The following is an 18,540-nucleotide window of genomic DNA, read 5'->3' as shown; positions in this document are numbered from 1 at the left end:
ACAAGATTTAAACTGCATTTCTGGTGGGACCAAAAGGAAAAAGTGCCAGCAACTTTGTCAAAGGAGCTCATGTGTCAGAAAGAAGCTGAGTCCCTTTCACATACCCATAGTGCCATGAGCATTCTTTGGTCTTATAAATCATCTTCAGTGGAAGTGCATACATTCTGAAGAAACAGAAATAAAATTGTGCTCATCATTTACCAGTCTTAAATTTTTTGATCCAAAGTAGATTTAAAATTTCATGGTTTAGAATTACAGTGCTAAGGCTCAGCCTTTCTCCATTCATCACATAGTTTCCAAATAGATGTTGATCGTTCCCATTTAAACAAGCCAATGTAATCCAATGATTATCAGATTGATGACAGAACCCCTCTTCTTTTCTCTCGACTGAAGTGTATAATATATATCATGTTCCAATATGAGAAAAAAAGAATATAACATTTTATTTTCTAATGGATACGTGTTAGTGACAGGACATATATTTTCCCTGTTCTTTCTTCTTTTCTTATGTTTATTTTTATTAAAGATAAATATTATGTTTTAAATTGTGGTAAAATACACGTAACATAAAATTTACTACCTTAGCCATTTTAAGGGTACAGGTTAATGATATTAAGTATATTCACACTGTTATACTACCATTACCACTCTCCATTTCCAGAACTTTTTCATCATCTCAAATAGAAGTTCTGTACCCATTAAATAATAACTCTTTATTGAGACCATCTTTTTTAATACAAGATTCTGTATTTTAATACAAGAACTATCCTCAGATAGTTGCTGATTGTGACTTTGGGGAAAAAAGTTCCTGCCAAAGCTCTATGTGAATAATGCAGGATGTAGTCCCTTTGTATTTTAATCCCATTTGTTTTTTCCCCCACTAAAATCAAACATGTGCAGATTAAAACACTGAATGTCAAAGAAGTTAAATATTTATTGGTTATTTCATAAGTATAGCAACAGAAATATGATCTTCTCAAATATTTTCCTGAGTTCTAATAGAGAAATAGTTTTCAAATTTTGGAACTATAGTTCTTTCCACCTCTTCAGAATGTTACTGATTTATCAGTTTCAATGTTTAATATGGTCTCTGTGCTTGGCTTAATTGGTAGCTTAAAACTCATCTTCAACAATTTCATTTACCATATAAAATAAACAACGCCAATTAGGTATAGGTGTGTCAGGTGCAAAAATTGCATCAGCATAATAATTTCCATGCATGCAAGTCTGCCAGGGCATTTCTAGATAATCGTCTCCAAGAAATGGTAAAGATAAAGTCAAGGTTCTGTTTTTATAATATGCAGAATTTGAAGTAAGCATTTTGAGAAAGGAAATATTTTTTAGGGCAGATATATTTTTTTTATGCATTACAAGTCTAGAATCTGCATGTACACAGCTCTTATTCCCTTCCAAATAATTTATTTGCTGCCATTGAAAAGAATTTTAATATGCTTCTGACTTTTCTTATCATTGCTCAGATTTATCAACCATGACATTGTTCATTTTTTGCTGTTAAATGCTTCCATATAATCTAAGAAGGTTTATGTTTTCTCTGTACTTCCCTTTGCTGATAATATAAAGAACCTGTCAATATGTTTATCTTTCTTGAATATGGAGAAGGGCACAGAAAGTGGTGTGTTTAATGGAATGGGCTGCTAGAACTTTGGTCACTGGTAAAGGTGACCTGTGTGTTCTCCAGGCTGTCATGATGCATGCCCTAGTCTCAGTTCATAGCCCTATGCTTGGTTTATACACAGGTTAGCATTGCCATCAGTGGTGACACTGTCACTTTACTTTGGATTGGAAGGACATCTGAAGTTAGTGGCCTATACCTAATAAGGAAATCTCTTCTGGAACTGCTCATGAAAAATAACTTTTTTAAACTGGATTTGGACAAATAAAGTACTTTTCCTACTAAATCTCATATTGGGTCTCCTCTTACATCTCACTATTGTCCTCAGTGGTCTGTATATCAACTCTTCATTGACCTCTTCAACAGGAACAGCTCGTTGGAGCCTCATAAATTCATACCTGATGGCCATAAGGGTGCCTTGGGGCACCTGGGTGTCTCAGTCAGTTAAGTGTCTGACTTCGGCTCAGGTCATGATCTCACTGTTGGGGAGTTCAAGCCTCGCACCAGGCTCTGTGCTAACAGTTCAGAGCCTGGAGTCTGTTTCAGATTCTGTGCCTCACCCTCTATCTCTGCCACTCCCCTGCTTGTGCTCTCTCTCAAAAATAAACAAATAAACATTAAAAAAAAAAAAGAGCCTCTGGAGGTAAAAGGATCTGGGGCAAATGCTAGCGCACTGAGAATAGAATGAATGGGGGCACTTGATGTCAAATCAATACAAATAAGAAAATTTGAGTTGTTGAAAATCTATGGTGTGTTAACAATTGTCATGTTTGGAGGCCAAAGGATATTCTATACTTATAAATCTAATTATAAATTACAAATCAAGAAGTACAAAGAACAATTTATGCTCACTTATATTTTGGGGATATGTTTAATTTCACATATACCAGACTTGTTTCCTATTGCAAAATCACTGAATACATTTTGAAGATTATCAATATCTTGAAGTGTCTAGACTTTTTATTTTTTACAAGTCAATATTAGTGTCCTCATTTTAAGGAAATCACCTCTTTCTTTTTACTGAACTACAGCTCAAAGAGTCATTCAAAGATATAAAAAAGAAATTCAACAATTTGAAGTTTAATTACACTAAGAAAAATGAAAAAGCTCGAAATCTGAAGGCTCTTAAATATCAAATTCAACAAGTTGATGTGTATGCTGAAAAAATACAGGTAAAGAGAAAGTGTGGGTGGTGCATTTGTGTGTGTGCGTGCGTGTGTGTGTGTGTGTGTGTGTGTGTGTGTGTGCATGTGCATGAACTACTACAGTTACTGCAAAACATTTTGCATTTTAATTCTAGATGCTTAACCTTTGGGCCTTTTTGTAGCATTGGGACTGAGAAGGTAGTTTTCTGCTTTTGTGACAATTGGGTTCCCATGTAAATTGTTTATTTATCTCTTGAGTCAGCTCTGGAATGGATTGTACCAAACTTATCCAGCCTCTCTGCTTCCATTCTTCCCCACAGCGCATGCACACACACACACACACACACACACACACACACACACGTGCACACGCACGTGCACACACACGCATGTCTACACCTTTTGTGCACCCCTTTTCCTTTCTTGCACCTGCCAATGTCAGGAACCTCCTCCACTGCTCCTAGAACCCCTGGCTAGATTATTTGAATACCTTTCCCAGGAAGCAGTGAGCTTATTGAAGACAATAAAATATTTTATTTTATGATCGTTGTCTTTTTTAATCATAGTATCATTCTCAAAATCTGGAATAGAACCTGGTACATAGTGAATTTTCTATATGATATTAATACTGGATCAATAAAATATGTGGAAGAAAACCCATTCTTTCCAAAATACATTCGTGATAATTATTATTTTAATATTATATAATGGAGAAAGCTGCAAAAATCTCTCCAAGTTTTTCTCTTATTATATAATCACTATCTAGCCTCATAAATAAAAATTGAGTGTTATTTTAAAAGCTGGGTGTTTTTTTTTTTTTTTGCACAGGCTTTGAAAATGAAAATGGGAAAAGTTGAGAATAAAACTTCTTATTCTCTCTTAAATTATCCAAATAATAAAGTGAATGTCCTTTTGGAAACCATGAAAGATTTGCAAAAACATGTGGATGAGTTTGAAAAAGTTGTGACAGATTACAAGATGAATTTGGACCTGACTGAACATCTCCAGGAAATTATAGAAGAGGTATCTTCTTGTTGTTGTAATGATATCCATATGTAATGTTGTTTTATAAAATTACTCTGCTACTTTAAAACAATGCTGCTTTAGATGTTATTGTCATGAAATCTATACATCTCCTCCTTTTCATGATTATTTTCCTAGGATAATTTCTTAAAGTAGAATTGCTAGACCAAAGGGAATGAATGTTACAAGGTTTTGATTGTATTGTCCAAATGTTCTTTGGAAACATTTTACTAATTTTGTCTTACCAGCAACATATAAGAGTTTCCCATTTCCACATGACCCCATCAACTCAAGATATTTAACCATCATGGAATTATGTTCACTGCTTTTTAAAATACTCAAAATGACTTACTTATTTCACAGAATTTGAAAATGTTTAGAAAGAAATGTGATACTGGGATTTTTCAAGTAAAAAGATTGTTATTGGCGTTATTTTTGCTTTTGTCAAGAGGATAAATGGTAGAGTGCTCATATACTGTACAAAATTTGGCAAGTTAAAATTATTATTTGCACACTTCATATTGAAGAAATTCCACACTTGAGGTTCTTTGAAGCCCATTATTCTGTGAGACAAAATGTGTCTCTCTTTACCACTGATGCAGCAGTGTTTAGATGTAACACCATGCTAAGGAGAATGAGGATGATCATTCTTCTCTATCTGATGTATAGGTTTGCTGTAGCTCTCTGGCACGTATTTAAAGGCAGCTCTTAACAGAGTCATGTGCTTCTATTTCTTGCTCACCATAATTGCTCCGGCCTTGGTCAGACACATTCCTTCCATCACAGTTATTTAGTATTTTTTGTGAGAAACTGTCTCAGTTCTCCACTGTATTTTGAAAATATTACATGAGTATCTTCTATTAAAAAAAGTCAAATGCTATTCTTTAGATGATACTTCCTTAATTGATAAACTAGATCTCATTCTTAAAAGAGAATTTATTTATTAGAGTGTTAGTCAGGCAATACTTTATCCATGTATTGTTAATTATTTCAGTCAATTAGACTAGATTTTGTATGTTTGGGCTTTTTTCTTTTCTTTTAGCTGAGATTTGAATTATTTTTAGTACTATACACTTTTTTTACTGCATGTTCTTGTAAGTGTATAATGTTCTTAGGAATTCTATTTTAGGTAAATCTAAGAAGGCAGGAAAATCAAATGAACTTCTATACCTTTATTTTCTTAACTGACTCTAATACCCTAGTGCAAAAACATATGATCATATTTTGATATTTTCTTTATTATAACTTAGAAAGTTCAAACTAATGTGATTATAAAGTTTGAGGGATTTGAAATTTGATACTTCAGTGGTCAAAATGAAGAACTTTAGAAGGATGGTGTCTCCTTAATCTATACTTTATCCCATTTTAATTTAGTGTCACTTTTGGTATGAAGACGCAAGTGCCACAGTTGTAAGAGTTGGAAAATACTCTACAGAGTGCAAGACAAAGGAAGCTGTGGAAATTCTCCACCAGCAGTTCAATAAGTATATCATGCCCTCAGTGCCTCAGCAAGAAGAAAGGATTCAGGAGATCAGTGACCTAGCCCAGCGCTTATATGGTGAGGTCTTTTTAAAAATATCCAGCAATTTGCCGTTGAACAAATCTATAGCCACCTAATCCAGCAGAAAGCAGAGCATGGCAGGCCTTCAGGGTCCTCACTGTAGCAACTACTTGGGGGAAGAGACTCAAGATAAGAGCCCATCTCTATAAAAGTAAGCAGGAGGTGGGGCGCCTGGGTGGCGCAGTCGGTTAAGCGCCCGACTTCAGCCAGGTCACGATCTCGCGGTCCGTGAGTTCGAGCCCCGCGTCGGGCTCTGGGCTGATGGCTCAGAGCCTGGAGCCTGTTTCCGATTCTGTGTCTCCCTCTCTCTCTGCCCCTCCCCCGTTCATGCTCTGTCTCTCTCTGTCCCAAAAAAATAAATAAACTTTAAAAAAAAATTAAAAAAAAAAAAAAAAGTAAGCAGGAGGGAAAATAGGAAGTAACTTCTGCCTGCAGGAGAGGAGGCCTTTGGATTTTCACTGTCTTATGTAAACCCTCCTTCTCTGTGTTCTTTTCTCCCCTATTCCTGTCTCTCATCCCCAGGGTAATAAAACCAGAACAATGCTCCACTTATTCCAGTGTATTTTATCCACTGTATTCTATTCAGTTTCCAAACACACAAACTACTCGCAAAGACCAAGACAAGTTAAATCCCCCTCCCATTATTCATCATCCTGCATCCTGCTTTGTCTGCATTCCTGGCCCTTATCACCAACTGACAAATTGTATAGTTATTTGTCTATTGCCTGGCTTTTACACCAGACTGTAAGCTCCATGAGAGAAGGGATTTTGCCTGTTAGTTTACTGCTTTGTGATATGTACTAAGTACTTCACAAATATTTGGTGAATAAATGAATCATTGAGTAAATACCTTGTATAAATAAATGAATGTCATGAATCTTCATCTGCTCAGTATGAAAGCTATGCAATTTTGAAAATTTTCATCAAGTAAGATGCTTTAGGAATATTATTTTAACTCTTACAGGCTACCCAAACATCACTGGACCCAGAATTTTAATGCAAATAAATTTATCTAAAAAAAAATTTGAGTACCTATTATCTATGAAGAGGTGTGATTGATTTAAAGACAAATAAAACTTAGTTTCTTCATTTGAGAATCCACAACCTAGGCCTAGAAGTCATGTTATGGTTAATGCAGTAAGAAAGGTATGAAAAGTGAGTATTGGTTTGCTAGGGTTAACATCACAAGATACCATAGACTGGGCAGCTGAAACAACAGAAATTCATTTCCTCACAGTTCTGGAGGCTGGAAGTCCAAGATCACAAGGTTGAGGTGCTGACAGGATTGGTGTTGCCTGAGGCTTCTTTCCTTGGCTGGTGGCCGGCTGAGTTCTTGCTGCCTTTTCATACAGGCATTCCCCTGTGCACAGGCTCGCATTGGTGTCTCTCCCTCATCTTTTGTGGGAGGGATCCAGTCATATTGGATTAGGGCCCATCCTAATGGCCTCATTTTTACTTAATCACCTCTTGAAAGACCTTATCTCCAAATGTGGTAACATTCTGAGATACTGGAGGTTGAGGCTTCAATTTACGAATTCTGGAGGAGACACAGTTCAGCACATAACAACGTGAAATACAGCTTAGTCTAAGCCATGGAGTCTGTAATCCTGGTTTCAAATCCCTGCTCCTGCAATGATTGTCTGGGTAACCTGAGACTCTTTGAGTCTCAGTTTCGTCATTTGTAAAATGCGATAGAACCTAGAGAATCCAAGGAGAATTACATTAATGCGTATAAAGTGCTTAGCCATAACCTGTTAACAACAGGGATGAGCCTTAAAGACATAATGCTAAGTGAAAGAAGCCAAACACAAAAAGACAAATATTATATGATTCCACTTACAGCAGGGACCCAGAGTAGTCGGATTTAAGAGATAGAAAGTAGAGTAGTGGTTACCAGGAGTTCGGGGCAGAGAGAAATGGAAGCTGTTTTTTAATGGGTACAGAGTTTCAGTTTGGGAAGATGAAAAAGTTGTGGAGACGGATAGCGGTGATGGCTGCACAACAATGAGAATGTATTCAGTGCCACTGTACTGCACACTTAAAAATGGTTGAAATGGTAAATGAATGAATGAATGAATGAATGAGTAAATGAATAAGTAAGTAAGTAAATAAATAAATAAATAAATAAATAAATAAATAAATTACAACGTGTAGCCATAGTCAAACAATGAACACTCACTACATGGTAGCTATTTTTACTGTTATTCAGGTAGAGAGAAAAAAAATCTAGGCGGGCAAAGATTAAGAACATTTCAGAGATATTGCTATTTGAAGTAGATCTTGAAGAGTACATAGGGTTTTGACAGCAGAGAGTGGGGGAAGGATATTCTTGGTATAGGAAAGAATACTCTGGCCATGGGGATTCACAGGGGGAGAGTTGCTGGTTCAGTTTGACCAGAACTAAGTGTGTGAGGGAACTAGGGTGGCATACATTTGGGAGAAGCACCTTGAAACTATATTATGGAGGGCTTTGAATCCATGAATAAAGAATGATTGAATGTTCAAAAACAGGAGAAAATGGATTAGAGTGGAGCTTTAAGAATATTAACAAAGCAACATGGTTTAGGCTACATGAAAGTGATGTGGTACAGCAGATTTGTAACCATTTTCCTAGGGTACCTGTTTTTCATGCCTTCATTCATTTATTTATCTATTCAACAAGTATTTATTAAGCACTTACTATCTACCAGCCTTTACACCAGACACTGGGGAAATGAATTAACACCCTAGCAGAGTTTGTTTGTTTGTTTGTTTGTTTGTTTGTTTGTTTGTTTTCTGCTAAGGATTTGACCTCAAAAAATAGTTGTTTGTTTTGTTTTGTTTTGTTTTTTGTCTTTTGTCCCTTCTCCTCACCAGGTTTTGAAGAAGGGCAGAAATATGCTGAGAAAATAGTGGCAAAACACAAAGAGGTTCTTGAATCTATCACTGAATTATGCGTCTCTCTCACAGAGCTTGAAGAAAAGCTGAAGGTAATTTCTTCTTCCCAGAGTATGTATTTTCAAGTGATATAAATAAAAATGTGTTGATAAGTGTCTTCTGGTCCAAAGATGTTCTAATGGAAATTCTCAAGGGACATAATGTGCACATTTGTTTCACAGCTTTCTAACATAATTATCTGGGTGTTTCTGATAATTAATTCTGTTTCTTTTCCATCACTGCAGAGAAAAATATTGCTGGGAATGAGGGCTAAACACAATTAAGGTGTCTCATTTACATTTTCATGGATCACATCCTAAAGGATAAATGTATGCCATTAAAATCAAAGTAAAGTCTGTATTAAGTAGCCTTATACTTTCATTCCCAGATAATAAATGTAAGGGTTCTTTTTCCTTCCAAATTGTGGCCCCGGAGAAAATAAAACTAAATCTTCATGTATTAGAGTCATTGAACATTTAGCTTCATGGAAGTATTGAACTAATCATTAGCATCTTTCATGAAGTAATAAGCTGATGGAATAAAAAATAGAAAATATGTTGATGTCTAATCCCTAGGCAAAAATCCAGTTATGAGAGAGAAATGCATATATTGTTTTGTCTGTATTTTATGAAAACTAGCTTCATTAGTACTATTTTAACAACTGGCTGAAAGAACTAGTTACTTAAGATGTAGAGAATGACAAGGTAATTAAGAGCACAAGCCGTAGAGTAAAATACAGCTGCCTCAGAATACCAATTCTCCAAATATTTTTTTTTTTTCAACGTTTATTTATTTTTGGGACAGAGAGAGACAGAGCATGAACGGGGGAGGGGCAGAGAGAGAGGGAGACACAGAATCGGAAACAGGCTCCAGGCTCTGAGCCATCAGCCCAGAGCCCGACGCGGGGCTCGAACTCACGGACCGCGAGATCGTGACCTGGCTGAAGTCGGACGCTTAACCGACTGCGCCACCCAGGTGCCCCCCAATTCTCCAAATAACTGGATTTGTGATTTGGGGCAAGTTACTTCATTCATCTCTTTGAGTCTCAGTTTCTTGATCTATAAAATGGAGGAAATAGGGGATCATAATCACAGAGTAACCCTGAGGATTGAATGTGAAGACACCCATGGTTATTGTGATTATTGTTGATATGGAGACATAATGGTGCTCTTGCAGTTCAGAGCAGAATTCTATTTCTAGCAACCTTTTTTTTTTTTTCTGTATGAATTTCCACATCATAAATTTGAGTACTCAGTCCATTCAGAATAGTTTGCTTATCTTTTAACTGAGTGGGTGACCAATCAAATTATCTTTTTTCTTTAAGAAACAGATTTTCAACTTTTTTTCTTTTTTTTTTTTTTTTTTTTTTTTACCATTTAATTAACACTGCAGTGAACATCTTCTTGCAAAAAGATTTTTTTTTCTCTTGTATTGTTACCTACACATAAGCTCTCCAGGGCAGATTTGGGTAAATGAGTACAAAATTGTTAATGTTCCTAATATACATATGTTAAATTAAATTCCACAAATATTTTAGAATTTTAATGCCATCAATAATGTATGAATGTGCCATGGGTCTTATATTATCTTTTTAAACAATGATCATTTCCTCCCCACCTCCATCCAACCCTCCGAGGATCTGTTTCTTCTCTTGACTTCCAGGACACAGCTTGAAAACTGCTACTTCCCCTGACTCTTTGCTCTTTACTATCTACAACATCCCTCCCATTTCTGTTGTACTTCTTCAAGTGAGGTCCACTTAATAAAATTTACTCTCTCAAAGTGATATTCCTTTCTGCTTTCACCTTCATGGCCGTTCTTTCTGAAAGCTCTACCCACTCCCTCTCCTCACTTCCTCATTTCCCATTCTTGTTACACCCCTGTAATCAGGATTGCACCCTCTTTTTCTTATTCCCAACCCATCACTTGGATTCCCTTTTGCACTAGTCAGGAGCATCCTGATTATACACTCCAGCTGGATTACCCTTCCTAATGCTAATGTCATTTTTACACTCAAAACACTTGACTACAAATTCTTCATTGCTTACTATATAAAGTTTAAACTCAAGGCCTTCCGGTATTCCAAGGCTGTCTTTCCAAATCAGTGTGCTTCTATACTCATCGTAGGCTCCTGTCTCACTGGTCTGCTACCCCACATTTCTGAGTTTTCTCCTCCTAAACCTTCCTGTACATGACCTTCTCTCTCTGCTTATCTAAATTATACTATCTCTCAAAGCCAAACCTAAATGCTGCCTCCTCCACAGTTCCTTCGTGGTCTGGGTCCCTGCCTCTCTGATTCCCCCATTCTTTCCTACTGTGATCATCACATATAACTACCATTAGTACCCCAAACCATTTACTCCATTACACCTGAAGAAACCCTATGACTCTGTTCAGCTTAGGGTCCCACACATTTAACACTATTCTTTGCCTGAAGCTTGTTCTCCAGAAAGAGTTGTGGCATTTGTAGTAAAAACTCAAAGGATTGATACAGAGAAGAAGAATCATTCAATACATAGCTCAAAAAGATGTGATTTGGGTGGGTATAAAAGTGAGGAAGAGCCTCTCTGGCAAGAGACAGGGGCATCAGCAAGGCTCTTACCAGTTACAACCTGAACAAAAGCTTGTCAAAGAATGCTTACTAACAGTTTACATATGTTTGCATGAAAGCATAAACATCTAGTTTTTATGTTTTTAAGGTTGGTGCTATGGCTCTTTTGTAGGGGTTATTAAAAATAGGCCCAGAAATCCCTATCAAGGCTAAAATAGTGATAATAATCCTTTCTATTTGGATAGCAATTTGAGATTTACAGTCTTTTCATATATATTACTTCAGTGATTTGCAAATAATCTTGTGATGGTAGTAAAGCAAATGTTGTTTTCCTTGTTTTAGAGGTGAAGTTCAAAGAATGTAAAAGTGCTTTGCCCGGGGCCTCACCATCAGTAGTTGAGGTTCTGGAATTAGATACAATTCAAACTCTAGCATTCTTTCCACAACAACCACCATTTTGGAATTAGATGTCAAGTGTGTACCAAAGCAGAGTAACTTAACCAATAGCATAAACCAGCTTAAGTTTTAGAGTTAGACTAAAAGTTGAATCTCCCCAGTAAGCATCTCCCCAAATTCTCTGAGTCCATATAGCACGTTGAGCACATTGAGGAACATGCTGTTTCTTTAAGGCCCATCTGACCATGGGCCTGATCATGTTTCAGGTGGAATAGGGAATGTTCTGGTGCAGTATAATTAATCATCCTAAATGTGGTGTACCTGAGGCTCCTTTTACCTTTCCAAAGTCTTCTCAGCCCCCACAGGGGTTCCCCAGCAGCTTGCAAACACCTATACTTCCATGACTAAAACAGCCCTATGAGCTACAGGAGCAAAATATCATCATCCACATGAAGCATCCTTTGTTCTCAATTGTTTTTTCTTTAACGTACTCAGTGATATCTCCTTCCTCTCCTCCTGAGTCTCCCAAATATTTGCTTATGTAAAATCTCTGGATTTCCTCTTTGCTCTCCACCAGAACCTTCAGACATTTCTTCCTCCTCACCACTCCCCCAGACTTTCCTAATGGCTTAGACTGCCATGCACAATGTTTTTTTTCCTCTGGAGAACGCTCCCTGTAGGTGCATCCTATTAGAGCAATGACTTTGTTCCTGCTGGGCTTTTGAACCACCAGTTTTTACTGGCAATGAACTTGATCAAAGGAGTGAGGTAGGAAGGGAGCTGGAAACTTCACAAGATAATTTTGTAAGTCACATCCTGGGCTGGGCATAGTCACTCTCCTGTAGAATACATTTGCTGAAAGGTTGCAAGTGGCCTATGTTTTCTTCCAAGTGGTTGTTGTGTAGCACTGTGCCTCCAACTTTCCTGGCCCAGACTCTGACTAACCATCTCTTTGTACAGCAGGGAGACATTTTAAAAATGAATCTGAATTTGGAAGATCTCCATGATGACTTTGTTGACCTGCTAAAAGAACCAGCAAGAAATAAGCAGACACTATTCAATGAAGAAAGAAATAAGGTAATGAAAACCATGTAGTCTCAGTTTTGCATTTTGAGATTAGAATCCCTTTTCATTGAAAAAAAAAAGTGAATTAAAGCCTTCTTATCTATCTGAATCAAATCTTTCAATGTGATTGCCCTCATCCTGTACCTCCTTTCTACCCTTTACTTAGTACTTCTCCCACCTATGTTATTTCCCTCTGAGCACTTCCTATTGAATACTGGGACCATAGTAGTTCACAGTGGTATTGGGATAGCCGTTTAGTCACCATACTGTCACTCCAAACCACTCTTTTTTAAGTTTATTTATTTATTTTGAGAGAGAACACTCGTGTGAGTGTGAGTGGGGGAGGGGAAGACAGAGAGGGAGAGAAAGAGAATCCCAAGCAGGCTCCACACTGTCAGCATGGAGCCCGATGCAGGACTCAAACCCATGAACTGTGAGATCATGACCTGAGCCAAAATCAAGAGTCGGACTCTTAACAGACTGAGCCACCCAAGAGCCCCCCAAACCACTTCTGTCACACACCAAGCTATGATTTTGTTGTTTTACATTACCCACTAGAAAACCATAATACCTGAAATTAACTTTTTTAAAACTGCATGTATGTATGTATGTATGTATTTTGGGGGACGGGAAGGTAGAGAGAGAAGGAGACAAAGGATCTGAAGTGGGCTCTGTGCTAACAGCAGAGGGCCCGATGCGGGGGTGGAACTCACTGTGAGATCATGACCTGAGCTGAAGTCAGATGCTTAACCAACTGAGCCACCCGGGTGCCCAAAATTAGCTTGTATCTTGTTCCCACAGAAGTTACCTCTAAGATGATATTTCCATGTACATATACTAAAACATAGAACCCAACTGAAATATAAATACTAAAGTACAAAAATGTTTAAATTACTTTAAAATTTATGTATTACAGATAAATTGAGCATGTAGCAAAAACTGCAAACATTCACAAAATGCAAATATTTTATGATTTCAAAAGCACTATTTAAATCACATCATTATGCAATTTTTGGTATAAGTTGCTCACTCTTTATTCATAGCTGCTGGACTATAATTAGCTCTTGTCTTTTTGCTTTGCCAGTTTTGCTTCCAATGTTCCTCTCTCTCCCAAGGAACTGAAGGAACAAACAGAGTCAACATTATTCTCAACTGTCCCCAAATTAATAAAGTATACTTCTTGTGATATGAGAGTTTAAAATAAATATCTCCCCACTTGTTGTAGTTATCTCATGGAAAAAGATTTATCTTTTCTTAAAGTCATTACCATTCTTAGATCTTCTATATAGGTCGTGTTCCATAGGTTCAATCTTTGTCAAGGTCTAGTGCAATTATACAACCTCCAGGCAGCAAGTGTCATTATGCAAACTGACTTTGTTGTTGGATGGCCTTGAAGCACTTAAACCCTGATTCTACCCTGAGGCAAAGGAAAGCTGCCAAACCTTGATTACTTTGTTAAACCTTAGTCTTATGTCTAATGATCTTTGGTTATTGTGATTGGTCTAAATCAGGTCTTCTCAATCTCAGCACTGTTGACATTTTGGCCCAGAGAATTCTTTGCTGTGGAGAGCTGTCCTGTGCATTACAGGATATATAGCAACATTCCTGGCCTCTATCAACTAGATGCCAGTGGCACGCCTCCCCCACCCACCCAGTTGTCACAACTAAAAAATGTCCATGGACATTGCCAAATGTTCCCTGGGGAGCAAAATCACCCTCAATTGAGACCAAGTGGTTGAAATAAAAAAAGAATAACACTAAATGCATCAGTGTTCATTCATTCTTCCTTCCTTTCTTTCCTTTTATTCTCAAATTAGTTAACATACAGTGTATTCTTGGCTTTAGGAGTAGAATCCAGTGATTTATCATTTACATATGACAGCCAGTGCTCATTCCAACAAGTGCCCTCCTTAATGCCCAGCGCCCATTTAGCCACTTCCCCCCACCCATCTCCCCTCCAGCAACCCTCAGTGTGTTCTCTGTATTTATAGTTTGCCTCCCTTTCTGTTTTTTTATCTTATTTTTCCTTCTCTTCCTCTATGATCATCTATTAAGTTTCTCAAATTCCACACATGAGCAAAATCATATGATACCTGTCTTTCTGTGACTTATTCCACTTAGGAAAATATCCTCCAGTTGCAAAATATCCTCCAATGGCAAAGTTTCATTCTTTTTCATTGCCAAGTAACATTCCATTGTGTGTGTGTGTGTGTGTGTATGTAATATATACATACCACATTTTCTTAATCCATTCATCAGTTAATGGACATTTGGGCTTTTCCATAATTTGGCTATTGTTGAAAGTGCTGCTATAAACATTGGGTGCATGTACACATGCCCCTTCAAAATGGCATTTTTGTATCCTTGTGATAACTTCCTAGTAGTACAATTGCTGTGTTTTAAGGTACTTCTATTTTTAATTTTTTGAGGAGCCTCCACACTATTTTCCAGACTGGCTGCACCAGCTTGCATTCCCACCAACAGTGCAATAGGGTTCCCCTTTCTCCACATCCTCACCAACATCTGTTATTTCCTGAGTTAATTTTAGCCACTCTGACCAGTGTGAGCAGGTATCTCATTGTGGTTTTGATTTGTATGTCTCTGATGGTGAGCAATGTTGAGCATCTTTTCATGTGTCTGTTGGCCATCTGGCTGTCTTCTTTGGAAAAGTGTCTATTCATGTCTTCTGCCCATTTCTACTGGATTATTCATTTTGGGTGTTGAGTTTGGTAAGTTCTTTATAGATTTTGGACAACCCTTTATTGGATATGTCATTTGCAAATATCTTCTCCCATTCCACCAGTTGCCTTTTGGTTTTGTTGATTGTTTCCTTTGCTGTGCCATAGCTTATTACCTTGATGAGGTCCCAACAGTTCATTTTTTGCTTTTATTTCTCTTGCCTTTAGAGATATGTCAAGTAAGAAGTTTCTGCAACCCAGGTCAAAGAGGTTGCTGCTTATTTTCTCCTATAGGATCTTGATGGTTTCCTGTCTCACATTTAGGTCTTTCATCCATTTTGAATTTATTTTTGCTCATCACATTTTTTTTTATTAACAAAAAAGTTTAATGTTTATTTTTGAGAGAGCCAGACACAGTACAAGTAGAGGAAGAGCAGAGAGAGAGGGAGATACAGAATTTGAAACAGGCTCTCGGCTCTAAGCTGTCAGCACAGAGCCCAAAGTAGGGCTTGAACTCACAAATCACAAGATCATGACCTGAGCCGAAGTCAGACACTTAACTGACTGAGCCACCCAGGCACCACTGTGCATCTCATCTTCTTAACTAAGTTTCTAAGAGATACTAAATTCCTCTTATCTTTTAAATTCTGCACATTTGTCTGCACTGCCAACCAACCCACATTTATTAAGACTTAAAGTGAAGGTTATTGCTACCAAAGCAAGCAATTTATTGCTTTGCTTTTAATTCATTTATTTTATTGCTTTTATTTATTTTTCTTAGAAGAAAAATTAAATGAACAGATGGTTTTAAATAAAAAATCAAGTTTATTTTCATTGAGAAATTGGTTTTATTTTAATATAAATTAAAAGGTGATAGATCATCTGTTATTTAGTATAAAAGTTAAGGAACAAAACAGGGATATCCACACTCACCACTGTTATTTAACAAGTACTGGAAGTCCTAGCCTCAGCAATCATACAACAAAAAGAAATGAAAGGTATTCAAATCAGCAAGGAAGAAGTAAAACTTTCACTATTTCCAGATGACATGGTACTCTATATAGCAAACCCAAAAGAGTCTACCAAAAAATTACTAGAATTCATAATGAATTCAGTAAAGTTGTAGGATACAAAATCAACACACAAAAATCTGCTGCATTTCTATACACCAATAATGAAGCAGCAGAAATAGAAATTAAGGAATCAATCCCATTTACAATTGCACCAAAAACAATTTGGTTAGGAATAAACCTTACTAAAGAGGTAAAAGACCTATACTCTCAAAACTATAAAACACTGATGAAAGAAATGGAAAATGATACAAAGAAATGGAAAGATATTCTGTGCTCATAGATTGGAAGAATAAATATTGTTAAAGTTTTACAATAGCCAAATAGTCAAAGCAACTTTGCAAAAGAAAAGCAAAGCTGGAGGCATCACAATTCCAGACTTCAAGTTATATTACCGAAGTGTAGCGGTCCAAAACAGTACATTACTGGCACAAAAAAAGACACACAGGTCAATAGTACAGCACTGAGTACCCAGAAATGAACCCACAAGTATATAGTCAATTAATCTTCAACAAAGCAGGAAAGAATATCCAGTGAGAAAAAATACAGTCTCTTCAACAAATGGTGTTGGTAAAACTGGAGAGCAACATGTAGAAGAATGAAACTAGACCACTTTCTTACACCATACACAAAAATAAATTTGAAATGTAATACATGAAGACATAAACATCCTAGGGGAGAATATGCAGTAACCTCTTTGACATCGGCTATAGCAACTTCTTTCTAGACATGTCTCCTGAGGCAAGTAAAAAAAGCAAAAATAAACTATTGGGACTTCATCAAAATAAAAAACTTCTACACAGTGAGGGAAACAATCAACAAAACTAAAAGACAGCCAACAGAATGGGAGAAGCTATTTGCAAATGACATACCTGTTGAAGGGTTTGTATCCAAAATCTATAAAGAACTTACCAAACTCAACACCCCCAAAAACAAATAATCCAGTTAAGAATTGGGCAGAAGACATGAAAAGACATTTTTCAAAAGGCATACAAATGGCCAGCAGACACATAAAAAGAGGCTCAACATCACCAGTCATCAGGGAAATACAAATCAAAACTATAATGACATATCACCTCACACCTGTCAGAATGGCTAAACACAACAGAAGATACCTGTGTTAGTGAAGATGTGGAGAAAGAGGAACCCTCTTACACTATTGGTGGGAATACAAACTGGTGCAGCAACTCTGGAAACAGTATGGAGCTTCCTCAGAAAGTCAAAAATAGAACTACCCTACAATCCAGCAATTGTACTACTAAGTATTTACTCAAACTATACAAAAATACTAATTCAAAGGGATACATGCATCTCAATGTTTATAGCAGCATTACCTACAATAGCCAAATTATTAAAACAGCCCAAATGTCCATCAACTGATGAATGGATAAAGAAGATGTGGTGTGTCCATACACACACACACACACACACACACACACACACACACACACACACTGGAATATTATTCAGCCATAAAAAATAATGAAATCATACCATTTGCAAGGACATGGATGGAACAAGAGGGTATTATACTAAGTGAAATAAGTTAGTCAGAGAAAGACAGACACCATATGATTTTACTCATGTGGAATTTAAGGAACAAAACAAATGAGCAAAGGAAAAAAAGAGAGAGAGAGAGGCAAACCAAGAAACTGACTCTTAACTACAGAGAACAAACAAACTAATGATTACCAGAGGGGAGGGGAATGAGTTTAATAGGTAATGGGGATTAAGGAGAGCATTTGTTGTGATGAGGACCAGGTATTGTATGGAACTGTTGAATCATTACATTTTATACTTAAAACTAATATTACATTATATGTTAACTAACTGGAATTTAAATAAAAACTTAAAGAAGTAAAGAGAACAATTCTACCAGACTATTACAAGAATATACTCATCACAGGATTTTCTCTTGGTGATAATAAAGTGCTTCTCATTTTTCGAACCCCAAAATACAGCAGGTGGAATTAGGCAATTTAGTAAATGCAGTGCCCATTGCACTGCTAACAGATTAGAGATAGTGTCTTCCCTCCAAGGTGAGCACCAAAGCCAAATCCATAGTAATATTTGAAAACTCCTAAGGTTAAACAGACACCCAGAATATTAAGAGACTCCCCCAAAACCACAGAACTATTCAGTAGAGGATGCAGGCTTACAATGCCCACATTTAGAGTTATAGAATTCAAGTGTTACAAGGGATTTAACAATCATCTGATCAAATCTCATTTTATAGTTGAGGAAACTGAGACTAAAAGAGATAAAATATTTTGCCCTCCAAGAATCATAGAAAGTAGTGTCGGCATTGGGCAGGCAGTGCCATTCTCCTGAATTTCAGACACGTTAACTTTTCCCGTAAGACCGAAAGTGAGCTCTAAGGAACGGCTCTGTGTAAATAAGCTGCTTTGTAATGACACTGCAGATTCCCCTGCCAACCTGTTCCCTCGCTCTTCCCCTTCATCTGTTTACATGATGATTAATAAAGCAATAGCATGGAAGTAC

General features: G+C 37.0%; 1 protein-coding gene and 1 long non-coding RNA gene across 6 annotated transcripts in view; both read left to right on the top strand.

Moving 5' to 3' along the window:
• Window positions 1–18,540, top strand: part of CCDC141 (coiled-coil domain containing 141) — a 203,593-nt gene that overhangs the window by 174,364 nt on the left and 10,689 nt on the right. For 4 of the 5 annotated variants that reach the window (XM_086719054.1, XM_086719053.1, XM_086719052.1 and 1 more), the window contains 5 exons: window positions 2,665–2,805; window positions 3,607–3,801; window positions 5,176–5,359; window positions 8,219–8,331; window positions 12,186–12,302. In XM_086719054.1, coding sequence (XP_086575180.1) covers window positions 2,665–2,805; window positions 3,607–3,801; window positions 5,176–5,359; window positions 8,219–8,331; window positions 12,186–12,302 — 750 coding nt within the window. The remainder of the gene's footprint in view (window positions 1–2,664; window positions 2,806–3,606; window positions 3,802–5,175; window positions 5,360–8,218; window positions 8,332–12,185; window positions 12,303–18,540) is intronic. The other variant, XM_086719051.1, reaches the window with a different exon arrangement.
• Window positions 5,368–5,914, top strand: LOC147578568 (uncharacterized). Its single transcript, XR_015255359.1, has 2 exons — window positions 5,368–5,524; window positions 5,769–5,914. It is a non-coding gene; the product is annotated as an uncharacterized LOC147578568 (long non-coding RNA).

Source organism: Puma concolor, chromosome C1 (assembly GCF_028749965.1).
Source record: "Puma concolor isolate L17-30 chromosome C1, mPumCon1.1.hap2, whole genome shotgun sequence".
Taxonomy (NCBI): Eukaryota; Metazoa; Chordata; class Mammalia; order Carnivora; family Felidae; genus Puma; species Puma concolor.
The sequence above is the reverse complement of the archived record's forward strand: the minus strand, read 5'-3'. Positions and strand labels throughout refer to the sequence as shown.